A 26476-nucleotide genomic window follows, 5' to 3' on the forward strand; every position below is an offset into this window, starting at 1 on the left:
GTTTGATATTTTCATTAGTAAAAATAATAGTAATAACAATATAAATTATAATAGTGTAACCCTATAAGTTTTTTTAAAAAAAAGTAATGACTCTATATAGCACTGAGCATTATTCCTGCCGCTGTTGACTGGTATAGTCTGTCTCAAAGTTGATTTTTAACTATTTATTATTAAATTCTTCATGATATTTAAATTATAAAATTTCGCGACACACTCTAGGGGACTGCGTGACACCAATGTGTCGTGATATAGTAGTTGAGAATCGCTGGACTGAACAACTAGTAATGAAAAAATTTTAGCTGAGTGTCAGCGTTCTTTGAGTCCGTGTGAACCGGGCTTAATCTCAGTTTCTTTATAGAAATCAAAGCAAGGAGTTCCATGTAGTCTACCCTCAGAGTAAAATAGAATTATGTAATTTAATATATGTAGTATATCGTTGATATTGATGTAGCCAAATATGCAAAGAAAGAATAGTGATGTAATAGCAACTTCTAAACTTAAAAAAGAAAACTGTTATCTAAACACGGTTCCACAATAAACAATCATTCTGTGTTCAAGGAGATCTGGCAAATCTTAAAAAGTAATCAAAAATATCAATTCTTTTCTTAAATATATCAGTACCTTCTCATCAAGATCACTTCAAAGATTAAAAAATAGAAGTGGCATATATAAAGTAGTACTAATATAAAGATTGATACTGTCCTTTGTTCCAAATGAACAACAAAATGGAGTATTTGGTTGTCTTGGCTTTCCTTGTTGTGGCAGTGCAGGTAAATGTAACATTTTATCATTCACACAACCTTTTGTGTATGGGTTCGTTTTACCCAGAAACGAGTTTATTTTAAAATGTTAACTCTCTATGCGTTCATTTAATGCTTATGTACTTATTTATGTTTATTCGGCAGACACAGCAATTCATCCGACTGAAACATAAAGCACTATTTAGTAGTGTAAGTGGTTAGTGTTGAAAATGTTTTATTATTCACCAACACTACAAAATCGATTATAGATACAGTATTTGTTCGAATTTACAAATAGATATTTCCCTATCTTATGGGAATAGAGAAAATAATATTTCCATATTATCCAAAAGTCAGGCACACTAAAAGCTCAGATATTTATGAAGTATTATATAAATTAATAGTTTTATTACGGGAAAAGTTGGTTTTTGGAAACTAATATTTATATTTTAGTTACTTATTCCGTTACACCGAGTGTAATGCCTGTTACCTCTGATCCATGGTTTCTTAATTTAATTTTAGTTTTTAAAATGTATTTGAAATCATTTCCATATTACATAATAATAATAATAATAATAATAATAATAATAATAATAATAATAATAATAATAATAATAATAATAATAATAATAATAATAATAATAACAAAGAAAACAACAATCGAGAATAGAATAAAATGTTTCTATCAGTCTGTCTGTTAGTGTATGTCGTATACAGGGTAATCCAACAAAACCTCCGCGTTTTGATCGACTATAGCGCTGTCAGTGGAGGGACGTAACAAGTTGTTTCCACACACAATTTTCAGTCGTCATTATGGTTTTGGATAGGAGCTCATCGCATGTACCAGTCACGATTCAGCAGCATTTTTGTGATTAACATGCAAAGATCTCTTCGCTTAAACTTCGATATTTTAAGTAATGAAAATTTTCCTGATCGGAAAACTATTTTGCAGTGGGTGAATGTTGAAAAACTCATTATATCTATATGTATATAATATGTTTATTATAAAAGCGAACAGTACACAACAATCGAACATTACAGAGAGAATATTATCAAAACAGAAAAATAAATGCTTACGATACGTAAATTTGACCCTAGGCCGATTAGACTGATTGTTCCCAATTAGGCGCTAAAGTATAATATGCTCTTTGTTTCTCAAGCTCAACCACTTCACATTGCAAGTTGGCTGATATCTGAGAAATTGGGGCAACTACAATTGCTCCCAATTAGGTTCTTACTTCTTAAGGCCAGTCCTGTGAACGGTAAGTATACTGTTAAACTATTAATTCTAGCAACTGCACACGCTTATCTCCTAAAATAGGCTTATTAATGTATGTGCTCATACATGTGAATGTTAAACACACTTCACAACAGTTAGAATCGTAAACAAGATGTTGATTGACTGATTTCTTGATTAGAGCTTATTAAAACCGAACTCATATGAAACGAAACCTACTGTTTAAAACACAATCAGAAATAAGTATGCTCCACCTGGTACCAATCCTGAAACCACGTACAGGGAAAGTAAACACGTTAGTTGCTTCGCCCTGAAAGAACTTCAGTAAATAAAATAGTAAACCAGTTATTTAAAAATTGAATCGAAACCACGCAATACATATTTGCTGCATTCCATTGAAATGAATTTTACTACAAAGTGTTAAAAATAAGAACTTCCGTGGCTATATAGAGAAAAGAAAACTAAAAAATATTACTTTAAGCATTCGGTTCCCGACCTAAGGCAAACGGAAAATATTAGTAATTACGAAAAATATACCTTGAACCTTGGCTGATATTCTGGCGTTATATTATAAATAGTACATGGCCATTAGATTAATATCAAAATTTAAATAGTGAATGAGGGGATTTAAGACAATCAAAATGGAAATAGTTCATAACTATGATTAATCACTTCTCCATATATTTTCAACAGCTTCATACGTTGTTTTCATAACACTTACATAGAGATTTTCGTACTATACTAAATTTAAGAGTCATCGTTAAACATCTTTATCGAAATAGGTGTGTCAAGAATTGATTTATTGAAGCTTGTCTACACCGAGGCTACATGTAACCCGACCTAATGTTTAAAGTGGGATTCGAAACACAACTCACTTTTGTATCTAAGATAGGTACCCCCACTAGTACTAAATATCTAAATAACTCAGCCAATGGAGCCTGGAAGTTTAATGCCGCGTTCTCAAAAGCTCTTCACTGACTTCTATCCTTAACCAAATGGATCCAGTTTCTACTTTATATTCCTATTAATGAGAGATCCATCTTAATATTGTCCTCCCATCTGCGCCTGGGTCTTCTAATGGTAGTTTTCCGATTGGTCTTCCAGTTAAGACTTTGAAAGATGTCCTACATTTTCCCATTCTTTCTTTCAACATGACCTGCCCACCTGAGCCTCCTAGATTTGATGACCCTAACAATGACGGTAAACCTATAAATGATATAGTTCCTCGTTATGAAGTTTCCGCCATTCCCTTTTCCCGTTCCACTTGGGTCCAAATATTCGTCTAACGATCTTGCTCTCAAATACTTTCAGTCTATGTACTTCACTTAGAGACCACGTTTCGCCACCACACAGAACAAGAGGCATGATTATAGCTTTATATATTTTAAGCTTCAAATTCCTCGACAGAATTCGCGACGACAAGAGATTTGATATTTTAATGCATCCATAATTTGCGATCATGACGAATTTATAAACCCATTTACTTCTAAACCCATGTCCTTGCAAGCGTTTAATAAGACCTCTGCATTTCTTTCTTGTGTTCTCCTATCATCCCTATAAAGGGAAATACAGGTTCTGCGGCGTGTATTTCCCTTTCTCCACGCACATTAGTTTTTGCTGCGTGTTAAACAAATCGTCAAAGAAATCTTTGTACTCATAGCCAAATACCCCACTGGCACTTATAGTCAAATCCACGCACACAGATCTATGGGAAGATTAGCAAGGACGACAAACTGGTTACTGGTTAAGAACTAATTACTTACCTCATGAATATTTTAAGCTCAGTCATAGAGCGGATATATTTATTAGATTCCCGTATAAGTTACTGCAAAGATGTTTTTTTTTTTCATTTTTAAAATTATGACTTATGGAAATAACCTTGTATTAGTATAGATAATGTCAATTGTATTAGCGATAATGAAATTCTAGTGTAATTATCAAATTATAATATATATATATATATATATATATATATATATATATATATATATATATATATATATATATATATATATATATATATATATATATATATATATATATATATATCAGAACGTAGATCATTACCCAAAGTGTAGATATAGAGCACTAGTATAAGAAAGTATTACAAATTATTGCAAATATAAGTACTCTCTGTTGCAGTAACCCTACGAAAAATTAGGTGTAAGCGTAATTGTTTAGAAAGTGCTTATTTCAGTTGTTTAGGCTAGAAAGTCAACTTTAACATTATAATATTTCTTCTAATTTCAATGTTTTCCTGAAGTCTGCCCCACAGATCTCAGGTCCCAAGTTTAATCGACCGAAAGTGCCTTTGTTAGATACAGCACCAAGAAAAACAGGTAAGCTACCTTATTATGCTATTATTTTGATTAGTATATATGTGTATGTATTTTTTCGATGAAAATGTTTAACGTATTTCGATTAGATACAATACTGTAGGATTACCTACATAAAGTATTAAAGTCATGATAATTGAAATAAAATTTAGACTTATCAACAGAAACTAAATTTTTAGAAGCTCAGACGCAATAAATAGTTAAATATAGTACTTAAAATACTGCTACTTGTATGAATGTAGTTCATTGTTCTTAACCAGGAACACGTCTTTATTAGAAAGTACATAGTATTTAAAATAGGACTCACTCACTTCTGCCTTCCTGCTGTTCCTGAGAAGATCATTGGAACATACTGTTGTTAGGTGATCACGGGATTCATTTTTTAATATTCTGTCACCGGCACGAAATTTTCCAACCCAATGGCGTCTTGTGTATACACACTGGTGACTGGTGACCCAAATGCGCTGTTGATGTTTTTGCAGCTAGATGTGCAGAATGCTCCAGTTTGAACCCATATAAGCAAACCAGTCACAGTTATGTTCTCCACGATGCACTTTAACACGAACATGTTCAACAACACACTGCCTCCTGACTGGCTGGACATTGGAGTTTATTTTTTGGATAAGTGATGGTAAAAGTAGCTTCGGTCAGTTCAAATGTTAAGTTAAAGAGAATGTTTTCCCACCGGATGTAAAATTGGGTAATTCATTCTCACCAACCCAAGAATAAAGGGAAGATCTATCGAAGGGAAATTGGCTAGGCACTATACATTTATTGTTCCATATTAGGCAAGGATAATTGAGAGAAACGTTAAATAAGTTCCAGCTATGAATGCCCAGGAACCCATGCCGAATAGGGAAGGTAGGAAGCAAAAATTCTTATAACTTGCTCGATGCTGTACGAACAAACCACTAAAGAAGCACTTTCCATAAAGAAACTTTCTGAACTGTACGGAAATCAATAAATTGCGAAAAAGAAGTAATTTTTAAAATCAGACTTAACGGTGCCATATTCAAGGATGTTCTAACAGCAAGTTCGTATGTTGATTGATACAGGTATATCCAGAGCCGTAGCTAGAGATTTCGGCACCCGGGGCGAAGCAGAATTCGGCGCCCCCCTAACACTCAACTTACCAATCATTATATATATATATATATATATATACAAGCAAAACAGCTTTTGTTGTTATGCTATTTTGAATTTTTATTAATCTTCTTGGAAAGACCATTGCAAGAACCAAACGCGATCATTATGTACCTTTTTCAAATAAGAGCTGTTTTCAAGAGTGTTATTTTGGACTTTTTTGTTAAACTTGTTAAAACTACCTTTCGTTGTATACAAATTCACTAGGAGAACAGTTATCGAAAGTTACTACTATTTACAATGCTTCGTACTAACGATAAGAAATGAAATTTCAATACATTTAGACTATGTTCTTTTAATTGTTCGAAATGAGTGACAGTATTAATTGCCAGTAATAACTGTAAACTATTTAATTTTATTTTGTATGTGACGACATCAATAGCATTTTAATTTCGATCTTTTTACGGTAAAAAATATTTTGTGAAATGTAATGGAAATTCAGAAGGAGCCTTCTTTGTGAATTTCTAAATATTGATCGATATAGGTGAAGAATATGTTCAATGTTTGTACTTAAAATCCAAAATACAGGGTTTTCATAAAGTCTGGACGGATTTAATTTGCTTATAATTTTCATAAAAATGCTCATAATGAAATCAAATAAAGTGCAAACGGTAGCGGAAGGATTAAATTTTTAGTTGGCAACACTGTTAGATAAGCGGCAACTCTGAACACGTTGAGAGAGAGAGAGGGAGGGCAAGGATCAGTTTCTTACCAAATTCCATCCATTGTTGTTTTCATTGTTGTTTCAATGTTGACTGTTAAAAGTAAGTTGTAAGCTGTATTGGTGTGTGTGTCTTTTAAAGAAATAAATAAATGAAAAACTCCTCTGAGATGACTATGTTTTTTACCGTATCAATGTGTGGACTAAATGTACCGGACGTAAATGTACCGTAATATGTGGACGTAAATGGCGCCCAGTTGGAGGTGTGGCGGTGAATGAACTGAGCTGAAATTTAATCCTTCCGCTACCGTTAGCACTTTATTTGATTCATATGAGAAAATTATAAGCAAATTAAATCCGTCCAGACTTTATGAAAACCCTGTATATATTTGACTACTACATATACTTGAAATTAAAGTAATTATTTAGTACTTAATTTCTTAATGAATGAAAGTTCCGAATTTAAGGTACCGGTACTTATTATTAATTGACATATTAAAATACACTAACGCGTACATATATAAAGAATGTGTGTATGTAGATAGATAAAAACATCACACGACTAGACACGTATGCACAAAATAATATGCTGGCCATACAAAAAGTTGACGAAAAAATGACTCCAATAAATTCCTCCAATTTGGAAGCATTTGATATGTCAATGGAATTTTAAAATAAATCATAGGTAGTGACTAGTGTCTGAAAAAGTCGAACTTCGTTGGGCTAAGTTCTGATCCCTTAAGCCCCTATTCTACAACTGCTTGAAGTTCGAAAATGTTATTGTTCCCCTTGTTTACCTTTATTTTTAATACTCCACGCAAACAGCATCTTGAATGTCCCTTCACTCTTATCACTTTCATACCTTCATTCTCACCGTCGGGGGTCGCACCAAAGTGGGTCCAAACGCGGTAATTCTGAGCAAAAACTCGAAAAATGAAGTTAAAGATTGACTCGATATGATTTGTTATAATGAAAGCTTAATAGTGTACACATAAGATAGTGTGCAGGAAAAGAAGTGATAGCAGTTTACAATGAACTCATGGGACGTGTATATGTGGTTATCCGCCGAAGCCGGAGAGGCGCTGCTTAGCGACAGAAGATAGGAAATTGACTTTGAATGCGACTATTCCTACATTGCGTGTAGATATTCAGTGGCTGGTAAACATGGTGACACGACCGACATGTATGTATCGTTTTGTATATTTAGAATGTTGATGTGATGTGTAGTCAATAGTCATATTTGCAATGATGCTAATATCATTATCATATTCCTATGATAATCTCCTACTTAATATCATATTTGGAAAATGCTGTGATACTGAAAGCATATAAACTATGGTCAAACGATAGAACGGCATTTTAGTAGAAAATATGGCATAATACGAATGTCTGTGATTTTTTAATATGTCGTAGCGGAAACATTGTTCTTACTGTATGCAAAGAGAAAACCTGCACATATTCGCACTTTTGGGAAGTATAGCACATGAAAATGTTTGAAGAAAACCGCATTCTGGATGCAATGCTGCTTTTGAATTTAGCTGGGATGAATGTGAGAATAAGTGTTAGATTATTAGACGTGTGATCCCCATGCACGCAGTGACGAAGTTGAATATAGGTCGATTCTGAGAATTTTGCCCCCAGACCTCGTTGGGGGTTTCGCCTCCAGGACCCATCTTGTTTCCAATATCTAGTCATACTTCTCTGGCATTCACCAACAGAACTAAACTCTAGTCAAATATATTTGATTAATGGTGGTGACATTTTGAAATGCCAATGCTAAACAATCTATGGACCATAACGTAGAACTATATTAAAAATGGTGTTGATCAATTTAGTATTGTGTATTTTGTGATGCGTGCACAGAAGTGACATTGGAATCAACTGTAATGAGCCTCCGCTCGCTCCAGCTGAGAATGTTCCAATCAAGCCCTGAAATGAGCTCACGTAATGCACGATGCAATATATAAAACAACCTGGACAGGTTACAGATGCTTGTAAATCATAATATGTTTAATATATCTGATAATATATTCATATCGAGAACTTGTAATGAGATAATTTTTATGTATTGAAGCGTCCTTGCATCTTCATTGTCATAACGAATCCTCCACAACTTTGAAATAATTTTGAGAAACAAGAACTTTTCTTCAATTTTATTACTCTTCAGTTGTAAAATGAATAAGTACACTTTTTCCTTTCATGCGTAAGAATATAAGCTAATCGTAAATTGCCAAATAAAAACATATTGCCCACGCGTTTCTTTATGCCAATCACATAATCTGTTATTTAATTTAGGCGCGAATATAAGGAATAGACCTATTTCATTTTATGATGCAAAACTCTATGCTTTTGATGAAATAATGTCAAAATAACATTATTGTAGCCACTGCACACACCAAACTAATTGGTTTTCTTTCAATTTTCTGCTTCATATTGCGAATTCTTATTTTTGCCAAGAATTCAGTGCTTTGGCCCCACTGTGCGTCGTGATTAATCTGATTGGGTAGATTAAAAAAAAAACGTTTTGAACTGAGCAAACTCATCACTGTTAAAACGCCGAACAAGACTTTGATAGTTTCTGATTTTTAAAATGCTCCTACATCAGTGGCGTATTTAAGGGGGCTTCGGTGCTTAACCCCCCCCGAAATCTTACTTACTATAGTAAAGTATATGAAATATCTTGCAGAATTTTCACATTTTCAGGCAAAGCCCCCCCCCGAAAGTTAGCAAAGCCCCTCCCGAAACAAAATCGTAAATACGCCACTATCCTGCATACACTATAAGTCATTACTCGGGACCTTGTATACCACATGACATTAAGAAATCATCTATAATAAACTCTTTAAGTAATAAGTAAAAACTTGTGATTTATTTAAACTCTTGGATTACGAGCGAAGCGAGCAAGAAAATTTTTAAGAAATCTGCGATTTCATTGATAACCGACAGCAATATTGATCTAATAGGGCGCCAATACTTTCTGGGGGCGACTCATATTTTACTCATGTCCAACACCACTTTTTCTTTCTCCTTGCTCGTTCGGCGCCCCCTTGCTATCAGCGCCCGGGGCGGGCGCCCCGCTGGCCCCCCCTTAGCTACGGCTCTGGGTATATCGTCTCCCATTTTTGATTTTCAAGTAAGGTTATTTCTGTAGAGAAATTCAGTACCTCATAAGGCACGTATCCATGGAATTAATTCTCAGTTTTATATTAGCAATGAGAAATATATGCTCTTACTGTGAATCTAACTCGCAGGTATATGCTTCAAAGCCAGATTCTAAATCATTGAAAATATTAAATAATAATTCTTAATTGATAATCTACAATTTATTAAACTATTAATCTAATGTTCTATTTTCTATAGTTCTATTAATTAAAAATAATGATCTTAAAGATAATATTTTTAAAAAAAATATTTATAAAAACAGAACAGTAATAATTGTAAGCAAAGGCATATTTAAATGAAATTGGAATGAAGTATATATACGCCTCTCTTTTGACTGCATTTGTAATACTCTTCATGATTATTCTTATGTATAACTATTCTTAATGGATTCTCAAGTACTCGATCATTTACTGCAGCTACTTTATATACAAGTAGAAGGAAACTGAGAGTAAAAATCGAATTAATATAGTTTTATATAATGCTAGTTTTACTGAAATACATGAAAAAGAATTCTTATGTCATTTTTAATTCATACCTGCAGGTGGTTGTGCTCACATTTTAGTAATTCAGGCTTAATGTCTACTGGTTTTACAAAATGGAAACAGTCATTAAACACTCACATTGAATTTTACTTAGATACAGAAAAGTAGAATTAACGGAAACATAACTTAAAGACATTTCCAGTGACTGGTAATACTTCACGTACTTAAACAGTTTTCTAAGGGAGATATAAGAAAAATGTAAATGCGATTACAGTGAATGCTTTGATTATATTTTAGAATCATCTAATATTCTATAATAATTGTCTGAAACATAGTTTATTTTTCTTCCTTCAGCTCCTAACGACAGGATAATTAACGGTCAACTTGCAGAACATGGGCAATTCCCTTACCAAGCTCTTCTGATATTAGACGGTAATCTCTACTGTGGAGGATCTCTCATTTCAGCAGATTGGGTTCTCACAGCAGCTCACTGTGGTAATGGGTAAGTCCACAAAATCTATTGAATTATTTGAAGTACATAATTTTCAACATTTACTCGTAACTATACTTTAAACAACTAGGACCTACACTGTTCTCAAACTTAAAGTACAGTACTGGAAACTCTGCATGTATAAATACACATAAATGAAGAGTACATTATTGTGCACAACTTCAGCAATAGTTTCATTACTAAATAGCTGTTCTTAAACTATGATTTACTTCTCATTAATAGTCTTGCAGTGAAATAACTACCTAGGTAGGTTAAGTATTGGTCATTTTAAGTGTTGTTACTTTTATCAATTACTTTTCTGAGACCAGAGTAATCTTTATTTACTGATACTGATACGTACACACAACATATCTAGTTATCTTAGGGATACTAATTAACTTCATAATACGAAATATTGTTATTCCTGGTCCTTTTTCTTGCATTTCTTGTAGCATGTGCACTGTTTTCTGTCAACACAAAGAAAAGCGGGCCTAACTGTTGCACCACATGTAGTTTTTGAGATCTAGCATGAAACATAATCCAAACATTTACATTTTTCCGGACTACGATCATCGTCACGCACGTGCATTCTTATCATTTTTAGCATGTCCTCACTTTTTTATCCATTTAATATCAGTCATGATTTTTTGTAATAGTTTATTCACATACAGAATTACTTCGTGGCATAAGCAGCAATTTTTAGCACTTTGCCCTCCTGAGATATTACGCTCCAAAAATTGCATCAAAATCACAAATTTCAATTTTCAGACCCCCATAAATCTACGGTGCCAGTAGTATCATAGGTGTGGATATTTCTGCAGACTTTTTACAAGCAATAGTATTCAGCGCGGAACTTATGAACTACTCACTTTATGCCATTCCAAAATACAGACCCTTTAAAAGTGTAACTTTCTGTAGTTTTTATGGTGAATTCATGTATTAGTTTGCAACCCTGCATATTTATTTAGGCACAAAAGTTTATATTCTCCGTGTACCTCAGTCTCTCCTGTAAACATTTTTTTGTGTGTGTTCGTCTGATTCGTACGTCCTGAGCAACTGTAGTTTTTGTAAACGTTTGCAAATGTTAAAAGTGACCATCGACAACAAAGATGGTCGCCATTTAGGAACACTTGCACATACGAAAACGTGAATGATGCTATTGTCCTTCCCATACACACGATTCGTCACACTCAAATTTTTGTAATTTTCGGAGATGGTCGAGCAACCATTTTCGCCATTTTTGGAGCACTTCAGACGGATTGACCCACTAAGAACAATTAGTCATCGGTTTATAGATAAATGCAAGAGAATAACAACAGACATGACCATAAAAATATTAGTGAACTTCTCCGTGGCTAAGCGGTTAGCGTACGCGCCTTTGGCGTGGGAGGCCCGGGTTCGATTCCCGACGGGAGCTCATGTGGTTCGGACTCCACCTTAATCAGTTGGTCCACGTCTCATAAAGCCTCGTTGTTGAACGGGACGTTAAACTTTAAAATCAACTCAACTCAACTCAGATATTAGTGAGGAAACGTATTATTTCAGTGATTTAATAAACAGCTAAGAGATAAGAATGGTGAAAACGTTTGTGTGAACTGTTACGGCCTCATACGGTTTGGGATGTTGGAACTTATGAGAGAGTGATGACAAGCGTCTCAAAACGTTCTAAATATGAATATGAATACTTACTCGAAAAATTAATTTCGTTTACATACAGCAATGAGAAAGTGACAGTTGAAGTTGAGAGAAACAAATATTGCATCGTTTAAGAAGAAATACTTTTATTTTGGACATAGATAAAAGGTGTGACGAAAGGTAAATATGAAAACGAAAATTGCATCTAATCTTATTGAAAGGGAATAATTCTAATTCATAAACAAAAACGTTGGTGAAGCAAACACGCAGGAGTCCTTGGAACTCGGAGCAACAAATTTCCCAATGATGGTTGAAAACTTGTAGCTATGATTGTCAAGTTTCAGCTCTTTAGAATTTCTTAATGTGAAACGCGTTATGGACTGTGACTAATTAAATCACCTGCATATGCCAATTATATTCACTTTGTTCATTGTTTCTTAATTTTATTTTCACCAATTGTCATTCTTAAAATTGAAAGTAGGATTCGTCCTTGTCTTCTACATTAAAAGAAGAAATCACGTCTTTTATTCTAAGAGTCAATATTCTCTATCACACCATTAATCAGTGTCGTATTTTGTGGGCTACAGGGCCTACCGGCGTAACCCTAGAATACTACAAATAAAGTTATTATAATAAAAACTAATTTATATTGATCATTTTATACTTTAGTATCTCCTTTCAATGATATAAGATTCTCAGAGCTTTAGCTATGTATTTAGATACACACACTAGCTTCAATGCACACAGTCTGTCTCGCTGCTTAAGAGATTTTCAATTTGGCAAAGTAGCAGAAACCTACCTTCTGTGGTTACTTACTTCGCAAGAATCGTGTAGTTATCAGTTCATTCTTCTTCGCTCCACCTCCAATAACAGCATACGAACGGGCACCAGGTAGCACCAGTTGCCCACAGATTAATCGGTTTCTTCTAGGAATGTCCAGAACCGGTTCCTGGTGGAACCGGTTCTCGGTTCTGAACGGATTCGGTTCTAGAAGATCCGGTTCCGGAACCGTTTTTTCGGATGAAGGTGTGGAACAGGGTTTTCGGGTTCAGGTCTGGAGCCGGGTTTTCGGATCCAGGTCTGGAACCGAGTTTTCGGATCCAAATCTGGAACCGGTTCTGAAAACGAGATCTCCAAGAACTGTTCCTCGCGGAACCGGTTCCGCCAGAACCAGAACTTTGTGGAAATTCCTACGCGTAAACCCGAGCTCCTGGCAGGCTGTGAACAGTGTGCTAGATGAAATGGTGGAAGCGACAGGCAGGCGCCCAGGTGGCGACCGCTTGTTTCGTTTGGCTAACAAACTGGGTAACTGGCAAACTCATTGGCTAAACAAGCAAACTGGCAAACTTATTTTACTAAACACCCACTGGTGAAACAAACATTTTTTCTGGGGGGCACAAGCAGGTCTGTGCGGGGACGGCACAAGCGCGTGGTCCTCTTTGCAGTGTTTTGAAGGTGAACTTTGTGCCTCCTTTACTGGTCTTTGGGGGCTTTCGGATCCAGGTCTGGAACCGGTTCTTAAGATACGGTTCTGGAACGGGGTTTCGCATGCAGCTCTGGAACCGAGTTTTCGGATCGAGGTCTGGAATCCGTTCCGGAACTGGTTCTGAAAACCGGATCTGCCGGAACCGGAACTTTGTGACCAGCCCTAGTTTCTTTGGCGTGCACGAAGGGTAAAGAGGAGTTATACGAGTAATGACGCATTTTGTGGGTCGCTGTGAATTGTCTCAGACATATTGAGTCTCGTTCGTTGCAGTTTGCATCAAAGCAAAGCAAATTTTGTTTTACAGTGTTTTGCGATGGTGGACATAGTTATTATAAGTACCTAGTGCATCATTTGCGTTATGTTGCGATTGCTCTTACAGACTGAGGCTTCTACGTTGGCTAATCGCCTATTTCAGCGTTCTTTATTATTCGTACAACTTCTATTTACTCTGATTAGTAGAATTACCACCTATCCAAAACAAAGTATAGGGACACTTCACATGGCACATGAAGGTAGAAATGTACGATCGTTTTTCCATAATAAGTAAATACATCAAAATTAATCTTTCCAAAGAAACCAAATCTTATTTATCTACTTGATAAAAGGAAAGTATGTTCTAATATTTTCTCCTATTTTGAAGAATGTTAACAACATGGAAACTAAACTCCAATAATAATAATAATAATAATAATAATAATAATAATAATAATAATAATAATAATAATAATAATAATAATAATAATAATAATAATAATGAACAGGTGTTATAGTGGCTAGTGATAGCCCAAGCCATCAAACCAATATACGCCACTGTTATTAATGTATTTTTATAAATTATGTTTGGTGACAAATTTGTTTAGCAAAACGTATGTAGGAAAAAATAAACCCATTTCTTCTTCTGTTGTACATTATTTATATTTTTTCAGCATAAGAAGAGCCGAAGTCTACTTAGGTGCACAAGATTTCACTCTTAATTACGAGCAGGGACGAGTTATTCTATCATCGACCCGTATTATTGTTCATGAAAACTTCAACCCAAATTTATTATACAATGATGTGTGTCTTGTCAGACTTCCACAGTCAGTAACTTACTCTGGTGAGTTATCTTGGGTGATACAATTAGAAAAAAATATCTATCATTCTTTCATAAGTGTATCTCCTTCCTAATCTTTAATTCTACCATCCTTGCTTTATTGCTTATATCAAATATTTTTAATTTTTTAATGTGTAGTTGTGTTCTTTGCAATTACTAATCCAACAGTATGATTAAATACAAGATTAATGATTTCGCTTTCAAATTATCTACTACATTCTAAATCTGAATATTAATGTTGATGAAGGCAATCATTAAACTAAGCATCAAAGGGTAATTCATTTCTTAAGCATCCAATATTGATAGTAAGCTAAAATGATAATTCAATTAACCATAGTTTATAAGTGTGTAGTTAATCATAAACATAATTGAAGAACCTTCACAAAATGCAATTTACCTTATTAATATTGCGTTGGATCACTTTTAGCCCTAGTAGAGCTTGTGCTCGTCATGGAGCTGGGGCATATAATTCGCGAGTATTTCTTTATGCGTTTGCATCATTTTTCACGGAGTGCAGCATTCAGTTGCGTCAGCAATGATGGAGGAGGAAATTCACAACGGGCTCGATGCTATAAAATTTACCACAGATATTCAAAATTATTCAAATAGATACTACGTTGACCCAGGGGAGATATTAATGATAATTCTAATGTATTTCACACGGCACCTGCAAAAGTCTGACAGTGTATATTGCGGTTTTGCAACCTTGCTCAAAGGATAGGTTATTCTTAAGGACTTATATCTGTATTATGGTTACCTAAATTATCAAAATACTCATTGACTGTATTTCTTCCTTCAAAGTAATAACACTACCAATGTAGTACCATGCAATTACGGTTGATTGCAGCACAGAGCAACCATTGTAATTAACAGTAAGAATTAAGCAGTTCATAGCATATACCTCTTTGGACGTAAGCTGTACGTAATCATTACCTGTTACTGGATAGAAGAATAAATATGACTTACTGCACCATTATAGAATCCTTTAATGATGCATGCTAAACGTGCTGGTGAAACTTAGAGGTTTCGAAATTACAGACGTTGAGACTATACAGTCTTTGTCAGACTTGATTAAGAAATATGTAAAATAAAATCCAGTCGTTCCAGATGCTGATTGAGTTCTTCTCTTCTCCCATGAAATTTGCTGCTAGTTTTGAATTCCGTCATTACTTTGAACGCTGTTTATGAATATACATCCTCCACCACTTTACGTACTACTTACTATCACTTACCTCAGTGCTTTGTAATGCGGGAATGTTTAATGTTACTAGCTCATAAGTATTTGATGTTGCAGTACAGTGGCTATTTCCACTATTTTCCATAATGATTTTTGTATGTATATAATAATTTGTTAAGTTTACATGTTGCTTATTTGGAACAGTAGTGTAAAAGATGTATAAACTAATAATAGTTAATAACTATTACAATATTTCAGATTACATATCTCCTATTGAATTGGCGACTGGATCTAGTAGCTATGCTGGAGAAATTGCAACTGTTAGTGGATGGGGAGCAACCTCAGATGGTAAAGTTTTACATATTTTGTGAAATTAATTTAATTTTTAAGAGAAGCATTATTCACGTATAACACAGATTCATGTTCAAAATCTTTTGATCAGCCACCTTTGGTTTAAAAGATGTATTCTTGTGACACTAGATTCCACCCGCACGTAAGTTGATTTTTCTTCAAAGCACAGCAGAAATGCTCAGGACTTGAAAATCCTTAAGGTCGCAGCTACAAATTTGAGTCAAGATTTGATTTATGTATTCTATCCATTCCATAACACACTTCTCAAGTTCGAAACGTCTTTATTTATCTTAGTAAAAGCCAGATTTTTCTAAAGACAATTGTACTTTGTATATTTTATTGATGTTACTAAAAGCAATGTTTACTGCGACTTATTTCAGTAATTTTTACAAAGAAGTAAAGCACACAATGTTTAGACGGTTAAGCCTGACGCTGATTACTTAAATCTTGATTTACTTTGCAACCATTTTCCGTCCCCAACCTCTCAACCTACCGAAGACATAATGAATAAATCCAAAACGTATTACAAAGTACGTTGTAAGGCCAAAGAGACAAAATTGCCACAGAGCTGGATGAATGGAAAAACCTTTCCAAGTAATCAAATTAGGTTTCTGGTACTAAACGAAATGTACATAAATATTCTGTTAATGGTATTGCAGGTAATGCTGCTGGCTTTCTAAATGTTTGAAGTGAGTAATTAATCAATGTAAATATATATTTATTAACAAAAAATAACTAACAAGAAAAGGCGTAGCTACGAAATTGTTTAAATCCAGACAAAACCATTACATACATATGCAATATTTTTTAGTTCATTATTACTACAGGCATTTTGACATACCACTAGAACACAGTAGACCGTTTTTCAAAAGTGCCGTCAGTCTCGAGTTAGAAAGAAAAATGATTATTATTATTATATTTTAAAATGTATAAAATGCAGCACTCTTAAGCTTTTCTTTTATATATAATAACTTATCTGTAATGTATTGATACCAGGACTCAATTATTCTTTCACAAATATAGAAATGTTCTAAGCCTATTAAAAATATGGAAGTTCATCACGAGGCGATTACGTCAACTGAAGCATTTGGCGAATTTTACATGGCAGATCAGCAAATTTTCAGCATGCTTCAGTTGATGACAAATGAGATATTTAATTCGTGATCTCATTACACACTGCCGTAAAATAAAGTAGTAACGGAGCTAACAGAACATAATAATAATAATAATAATAATAATAATAATAATAATAATAATAATAATAATAATAATAATAATAATAATAGCCTAGTTTATAATAGATAGTTCTGAATACATTACAACTTTATTACCAAATTTTCTTTTATAAATTTATAAATTTTGCGCTTCACTAATTTTCATCCACTAATTTTTCCAGAAAAATCAAGGACAGTATACAACATATCGTACGACTTTAACCGAACTTACTTTCGAACATTACTACATTTTCGAAAACAAAAAGATATCAACTCATTTGATCCGAATCAAACTTGGCGTGGTAGCAGACCTTGATTTGCTATACAAGTCAATGAAATATTATAATGTATGAGCTTTTAGTTCCCAAGTTATAAGCCATCAAATGTGAAATGTAGACTTATTGAAAAAGTGCGGCCAACAAGGCATTAGCCTGGATCCCCAATTTCATCTCTCCACGAATTTGCCCGAACTTGAGTGCAAGCGATAGCGTTCAATGCGTAGAATATGCCTGTAAAGGAATCACAGGTGTCAGATACACCGCTCTGCAATATCGCGTTCCAAAGGAGTGGGATGCAACGGGATGGCGCCAATATCGAGGCGCAGCTGCGAGATCGCCTCTTCACATCCCGAGGGTATTTGTATAAAGTGTGAAGGTAACACGTTATAGTGGTCACATACGTAACTCCGTATATATTAAACTTGTTGCTCAAGCTCGTTTCTATCTTTTCTTCTCTCAACTGATTGTATTCGTGTTTGGTACCACCATTATTTGGTACTTTTCTTACGGCCACAACTATGAGTTTGTTGCGACCGGTCACCGATTGCCCAACGTTTCTCTTTACATTTAAAATGCTTCCGATGATGAGGATGTTTTTGATTGAGTTTCATAAACTAAGATGCCACGTCGATCTTAACCTCGATGCTGGCGCAATTCGGTGGTGTCCCACACTTTTGGAACGCGATATCTCAGGAACGGCGCAACTGACCACTCTGGTCCCTTCACAGGCGTGTTCTACGCATCGGAAGCTATCGATTGCAAGCATGTTCGGGGAAATTCATGGGGAGATGAAGTTGGGGCTAAACTTGGCCGAACTCTTTTCGCAAAGCAATTCGGAATTGGGTAATTTATATCATGAATGTATTGTCTATCTGCAAATATTGACATTGTATTTACATAGCTAGTGATTTTGAGTTACGAATTTGACACCAACTAGTACATGTAGTTTTATTATTTCATAGCGTTCGTTATTATTATTATTATTATTATTATTAAATATGTGTACCCGAAACAAAATCATAGATTCAAATGTGTTATTAAAACTAATATTAAAATCATTAGATCACCAAATAATTACATTTTGGTGAAAGCTCTTACTTATGATGTTACTGCATTGCTACATTCGCTCCGTTCCCTCGTCAAGTATTCCATTCTGTCCCACGCTAGCTTCGATCCTGTTTTTGACATGGCATTCACAGATAACATGATTGATATGATTTAATATAAGTTAATATAACTATAAGTTTTAAAACTTTTCTTGCTGGGATTATACAGCAATGAAAAATCTGCTTCCAGTTAGTTTAGTGCAGTTTTAAAAGACGTGTATCAAAAGTATGAAAGGGTAGGCATGCAAAATACATAGCAAATAAATCTCGTAACAATCTGTTTTGATATGAATACAGTATTTATCAGTACTGTCAGGTGAAATTCCTTTAATATTACTTCAGACAAATGCACTTTCACTGACATAAAACATTTTTACAACAGAAATATAAGGTGGAATAGGTGCCAAACTTGTTTATTATTGTTATCATTGGGCGAAGCTGATACAATGTTCGTTATTTGTTCTTTTCACATCGATTTTTTTTCATGTACTACTGCAGACAAAAGTAAAATGACCTTTGCTTAAAATATTCGTCAGCGAAGTCTGTGCGAATCCGAATAAGTATTTGATACAACAACTCACTATCACCCACGGAAGTTTTGAGAAATGCATGCGTACCATCCAGAGCTAGATTTGTGTTCGTTCAGTTGTATTAAAAAGTCTTGCTCGTGTTTATGATCATTTTTATACTTTCTTTCGTAATGTTACAAAGATTCTAAAGGATAAACGAGTATTCATGTTTAATATTTTTTTCAATAATGCTTAACACTGTGAATGTAATTTTTCCTTGTTAGTTGTTGAGCTGTATATTACGATGGAAATAAAACTGCGATATCACATGTTTCATAATAACGTTAAATATCAAGAAATTCGGGTAAAACATGCGCTAGTAAATGGAATTATTATTATTATTATTATTATTATTTTATGTTACTTTTCGAACCGTGGGGGCCGCGATGACTCAGTGGTAGCATCAGATTGGTACGAATGTCCGCTTTAATATTTGGTGGGAAGTTTGCCTCAGCAACTCAATACAGAGATGACCTAAACGGTCACGCTCTAATATCACAACCTCTTCGTATATCCAACTTTCAGAAGGTATTCAGATATACAGTGCGTTGCTCAATATGGTCGTATTAAAATGCATAGTGGGGAACACACAATTGCAACTGATTTGTCTTTACGACTACAAACTATGTCATTCTGGACAGAAAGCCGCAAAAATAGTAATACTAATAATGTGTCTATATCGGAAATCGCGAATGAAAGGGCCATTCGCCGTTGGTTTGCCACATTTCGTTCCAGTGACAGTATTTCAAAATGGTGCTCGTGGACATCGATCAACGCCATGCTTGGATGAGCTCCTTAGTAACATCGTCAAAACGGGCCTTCGGAAAAGTCTTCGTGCCATTGTAGACAAGTTAAGTTAGACCATATCACTGTTGTTCTGCAACTCCGTGTAATCGGTAAGGTGAAAACTCAGACTCATGAGTGCCACATGAGTTGATACCAGCAAACAAGAATCCTCGTCTGAAGACGTGGAATTTTCTGAGTGTAAGCAATAACCTGGGAGGTTTCCGGCACTCGATTGTCACTTTTGATTAACAATGGGTCTCTTACGACAATAGTAAACAGTCAGGACAGTCATTGGATCTTGATCAACGTCCAGGACGATTTCCAAAACACGAAGAAGATATTGTTATTGCTATGGTAATCCATTGCGCTGTTGAACTGCCATATCTTCCTACATCGAGGCGAAATCATCACTGCAGGTCGATACAATGATTAACTGTACGAAATGCACTTATTTTCCAACGAAATTAATAATTGGCTGAATGGTAGCAAATATGTGTGTGGTTTCAGCTGACAACTATATTCATTAACCAGGTATCGTAGTCAGTGATGAAAATTTTCCGGAAAATTTTCCGATTCATAAAACCATACTCCACTTATTCCTACATTGTTATTTAGCCGTGATGTGAGGTGGAGAAATTTCTTCTATATTTTTCCGGAAAATTTTCCGTTCTTAACAAATATCAGTGATCAAATAACAGTTCCTCAGTATTCATAAAATTGATTGAAATCATGTAGAGAAATGTTAAAAAGTGAAAGATCGTTTAAAGAATCTGAAAATTTTCATGGCTCAGACAATTTTCAGTACTATGTAGGAACAAGTAAAACAATGTTTCATAAATCGAAATATTTTGTGTCTTGTATGGAAAAATTCAAGAACTTTTGATGAGTCGGAAAATTGTCATCATTTTGAAGCAAAAAGTAAAACAACTTTCTGTGAATCGGAAAGTTTTATTGCTCTGTAGAAACAAATGTAAGGAATTTTCATGAATCGGAAAATTTTCATCACGATGTAGAAACAAGTGAAAACACTTTTTATAATAAGGACAGTTTTGGATATTATGTATAGTGATGTTAGGTGGAAATTTGTCCACTATATTTAACTGCACGTTGAGATATACAATTCCTATAGAGGAAAATTAGACAGCAACAAATTATAATTTTCCAATTAGATTTCGGGAACCAGAAAATTTTCTAATATTTCAAGTTGGGAAGTAAATATTTACATAATCTCTCTCTCTCTCTCTCTCTCTCTCTATTATATCTACTTATTTATAAATGTTGCAGAATGTAAATCTATAAAAGTAGTAAAGCTATGAGAAAACCGTCTTATGCGTATTAAACTGACGAAATCTAATATTGTAAGATCGAAGGTGGATTCTGAGGGAAGAACGTATTGAAGTTTTTGAAACGTTCTTGAAATGCAGAATCATTAGATTTTCACTTCATGAAACTTTTTAAGATAATATTTATTACCGATAAATTTTACGGCTAAACAACGATGTAGGAATAAGTGGAGTATGTTTTTATGAATCGGAAAACATTCATGACTTTTAATAAATTGAAATTTTAAATAATAGAATTGGATATTTGTACTCTACGAACTCATGTTCTCTGCACTTTGCATACACACACACATACATACACACAGAGAGGAGTTGATTTGATTTTAAGTTTAACGTCCCTTTCAGCAGCGAGAATATATAAGACGGGACCAACTGATTAACCCCCCTGCAAATCGAAGCCAGGTCTTCAATGCCAAAGGCCCTAACCGCTTAGCAACGAAGGAGCTCGCAGATGAGGAGAGAGAGAGAAACACTGTGTCAAATTTTACTTCCCAGCTTGAAATATTAGAAAATTTTCCGGTTCCCGAAAGCTAATTGGAAAATTATAATTTGTTGGTGACTAACTTTCCTTTACAGAAATTCAATTTTGTAGCTGAATGTGCAGTTAAATATAGTGGAAAATTTTCCACCTAACATCACTATACATAATATCCAAAACTGTCCGGATTATGAAAAGTTTTTTCCATTTGTTTCTATATCGTGATGAAAATTTTCCGATCTATGATAATTCTTGTCACTTGTTTCTACACAGCAATGAAACTTTCCGATTCACAAAAAGTTGCTTTACTTTTTGCTTCAAAATGATGAAAATTTTCCGACTCATAAAAAGTTCTTCAAATTTTCCATATAAGACAGAAAATATTTCGATTCATGAAAAATTGTTTAACTTGTTCCTACATATTACTGAAAATTGTCTGAGTAATGAAAATTTTCAGATTCTTTAAACGATCTTTCACTTTTTTTTATATTTCTGTACATGAATTCAACCAATATTATGATTGCTGAGGAATTGTTACTTGATTGCTGATATTTTTTTAGAACGGAAAATTTTGCGGAAAAATATAGCGGGAAATTTTCCGCCTCACATCACTAATTGTAGTTTAAATTCTTTTTCCCTTTTGACGTTTCATTCGCACCAACCTAATATAATCTTACTCCATAATTAACGTTATTTAATTATTCTTTATCTTCTCATTTACTTCTTTTATTTAATCTACAGTTTTGCTATCGACAGCGAGACGCTCGTCAAAGCAAGAAAATTAAGACGTTCATTTTATTAGTTCTCCCACTCAACTCTGGTGAAAAGAACGTGAGTTAGCAACAGTGAAATTACTATCGTTAGTTTCGACTCAAAAACGCCAAAATTAAATTTTTCCTTATATGTGTGTGTGCGTAGAACAATAACTCTTTGTTCGAGAAGTTGCTGAGAGACCCTTTTTGCGTCGGTTCCCACGAGAATGAAGAAGTAGCAAGTAACCTAGTTGCTCAAGTGACATCTAAAATAATTCCCGATTGGACAATTTTTGGTCATGTGACCCACGGTGATCAGAAGAAGCGCAATGCAGTCGGGCAACGAATCTCAAATCCTCCGTCACGGAGTGAAGTCGGGTAGCGAACCCTTAAAACCTCCACCACGGGAATCGTGCATGTGGAACTACCCGTCGGAAAAATTGAAGAATAAGCTATCCGTCGATGGGCCTAGTGTGCAATATTAAAGTCAGAGGCCATTTTATATGTTCTTGCTTGTGGAATGTACGGTTAATCACACTTAGTGTTCGAGCACAGTTTTAATTATTTACTTGTCTGAAAAAGTTTGCAACTGCTGATCGACCAGACTCAGTGTGCAATAATTTTACGCAGCATTCGCGGGACAGTTCCAAGGACTTACTGTCAAAGTATTGAAAGAAGATAAGCCGTGCCATAGGTTGCAACACGGAAGGAAATTGTAAGTAGTTTGAAAATTGTATTTCTCCTACCAGAGGAAGTATCTAGTGTTAGGATCGCCAGAGGAACGTCGATTGAAAAAGAAGCAGTGAAATAATAATATATGTTCGATTAGCACGCCAGCTAGTAAAGTGTCATTAAAAAAATAAGTATAATTAACAGCGAGCAATTGCTTAAACAGAACTCACTCTTATCAAACGTAATATATATAAATTCATGTGCACAACTTACTGTTAACCCCCGATAAAAATGAGAAAAAAAAGAAGAATAGCTCGTTAGGGTTATTAAAATTAATATTTGATATTTTTTATTTTTAACGGCCGTATATTGAGTAAGTGTTGTAAATATTGTCCTTATCTTATGTAGTGTTCTTATATATATTCAGGATTATTAAGTTGTAATGATCATAGTGTAATATTAGATGTAACGACAATCTTAAAGTGAGAATATGAGTAGTTAAACATAATTGATATTCGAATAATGATTTGTGCTGTAAATTCTACTCCTTCATTAACGCGAGGTCGTAGGTTACGGGATGTACTTCGCATCCAACTATCCCCCGCAATAGGTATAAGCAGAAAGGAAGAGAAAATGAAAAATTAAACTAATTTTAATAGTTTGATAGCTTGTACGTAACCGACCACGTTGCCCACCAATTTGTCATTTAAATCTTCCCAAGTTTAAATGACAATTGGCAAAGCATGCTAGTGTCCTGGTGGAGGGGATGATTGGAAACATTAAATTTTTCAATACGTGTCAATTGTGAGTGGAAGGGTAAAGAGACGTGACCGCCAACACCAGCGATAACAGTTTGCAATATATTCAAGAACTATCATTTCACACTTTTATTTTCATTTAAGTAATCCTAACTAACTTGTAAACATCTGGAAGTGTATCGATTTTGGTGGGGAAATTATATTGTTAATTCTGAGAAAAATATTTTTTCTGTAAGTCCCTTAGTATACGTAATCACGTTTTATTGAAAGACATATTTCCCTGGATGTTTTGTATCGATATTGAATTTGTATTTTGCTCTCATACTATTTAACATTCAAAGATTTATGCATTTGTTGTACATAAGAAAAATAAAAAAACATGTAATTTGGATCGAATAGAAATTTTATCTATGGTTGCTGTTCTTTCTAACATTAGTAAATGAAATTTCTTCATATAGACATTCTTCTATATATATGTTCAAATTGAAGTATTATCAAGGTTATTTCTTCTCGTTTTTTGTCCAAATAAACCCCAGTTGACACATACGCTACTCTGAGGCCACCCATAGTTCAACAAGAATTTTAAGCTCCATATCTACTAAGTTAAATGTTTCAAGTTAGAAATAATAAATAATAAATAAATCTGTAAGTGAACTGAGGAACCTACATAATTCAAGCACTGTTACTTGAAAATATCGAAATTCCAATAAAGTTAATACTACTTATAATAATTTGTCTCGTGTCACTAAGAACTTCTACTATACTTGCTTGTAATATCATTCCAGCCTACCCTTATGTCACCGATGAATTAAGATATGTTCAACTAGAAATTATAACGAACGCCGAATGTCGAGAATACTATGCTTCTCAGTGGGTTGTAGATGGAACGTTATGTACTAGTTCTGCAAGGAATAGAGCCACATGTCATGTGAGTATTTATTAGGTCTATTATTTATTAAACTTACTAGGAACATTTATCAGATACATCATTAGAAGTATGTTCTCTCTTTTCGCTTTTTAAGTAAACTGCAAGACGAAAAATTACTTATGAATTTGGAGTCCCCTATAACACTAAGAATGTGATTCTTTGTTTCAAAACTAGTCCATTTGAAGTGTCAAGCAATTTTCCAATTGCAACATAAATTACTCGCTGACTATAATGTATAAAATAGTGGAGTGATACCTTCTGAAATCATGTCATTACATTTCTGCCACCCAATACTTGTTTCGTTTGGGGGAGAAATTTCAAATTTGGAGAACAAATTTCACACGTTGACAATTTCAGAATAGTAGAACAACATCCACATCTTGAACCTTTGGACTTTTTAAGTTATATTTTCACTTACTTCATCGAGCTCCGGGCGAAAGATGATTGAACTATCTTCCTTCCTTTACCACTCTAAAGCTAGTGATACATGGTGCATGATGTGAAAATCATTCATCGTAATCATTTTTATTATAGTTCTTCGAAATAGTCCTATTTATTTGACTTATTTCCCAGAGTAAAACTGAAAAGATATTTGAGCATTACCAAGAACGTTTTTTTCAAGAATTTATCACCTTTCAAATTTTTCTTATTATATATAGCTTTACGTTTCATGGATTCAAAGTTAGATTTGATCATGTATCCAACCTGAACTAACATGATACGGTTGCATCTACTTAACGGATTGAAGTGCACCTCAAAACGTGAGTAAATTGGTACCTCCTGTGAGTGTTGGTTCTCCTGATACCCTTGACATACGAAAATGAACTTAAAACAAGTTATAATAAGAAGTAAACACCCTCTAATAGGGGTGTTCGGAATTCGATTTCGTATTCCGGAATTCGGAATTCATCTAATTCCGGAATGTTCCGGAATTCCGGAATGTTCCGAAATTCCGGAACGTTTCGAAGTTCCGGAATGTTCCGCAAATTTCGTAACATTCCAAAAGTTTGGAATTGTGGAATGCTCAAAAGTATGAATTTCGGAATTGTTTTCAATATTGAAATTTTGAAGCTCACTGTTGATTCTGGAATCGTAATATTAATATTAGTTCGAAGTTTGAATATAAAAGTTCGAAACAGTCCTGAGGCAATGGTTCTCAAACATTATTACAAGGCTTTAATCCCACAAATTTACTCGCAAATACTTTCTCGTTTTCACTATGGTATCTATGGAATATAGTAGCAACATGTCTTAAACAGTTATGCATTCTCGTATTTACAATTATTGGAATAAAGTACAGCATTTTATCTTTATCTTTTACATTTTTTTTCAATCATTGCCATTTTGTATTTTGAAGTATTATACCAACAAGGAAACAATTTACATGTTTGGCATTTTAATTCCAAAATATTTGTTTTACTATTAAGCAAACAATACAAGAGCACACGAAACATTTGTAGTCATGTCATTTGGAATTATATTAATGAACTTTTAATCTAAAGTACAAGGAGTACACATGAGTAATACATAATTGTGAAAATTTTGACAACTGAAACCCTGAAATGGTATAACTGATGCTGCCTGAGACGTCATCAAATA

The 26476-nt window shown here is 34.2% G+C and overlaps 1 protein-coding gene across 1 annotated transcript in view; it reads left to right on the forward strand.

Moving 5' to 3' along the window:
- Positions 1-652: 652 nt before the first annotated feature.
- Positions 653-26476, forward strand: part of LOC145684728 (brachyurin-like) — a 30109-nt gene continuing 4285 nt past the window's right edge. The window contains exons 1-6 of the mRNA XM_081757101.1: positions 653-770; positions 4241-4316; positions 10116-10263; positions 14299-14468; positions 15901-15990; positions 24735-24877. Of these exons, the coding sequence (XP_081613227.1) occupies positions 714-770; positions 4241-4316; positions 10116-10263; positions 14299-14468; positions 15901-15990; positions 24735-24877 (684 nt within the window). The 5' untranslated portion in view covers positions 653-713. The remainder of the gene's footprint in view (positions 771-4240; positions 4317-10115; positions 10264-14298; positions 14469-15900; positions 15991-24734; positions 24878-26476) is intronic.

This window comes from Thermobia domestica, chromosome 5, assembly GCF_964235325.1.
Source record: "Thermobia domestica chromosome 5, izTheDome1.hap1.1, whole genome shotgun sequence".
Taxonomy (NCBI): domain Eukaryota; kingdom Metazoa; phylum Arthropoda; class Insecta; order Zygentoma; family Lepismatidae; genus Thermobia; species Thermobia domestica.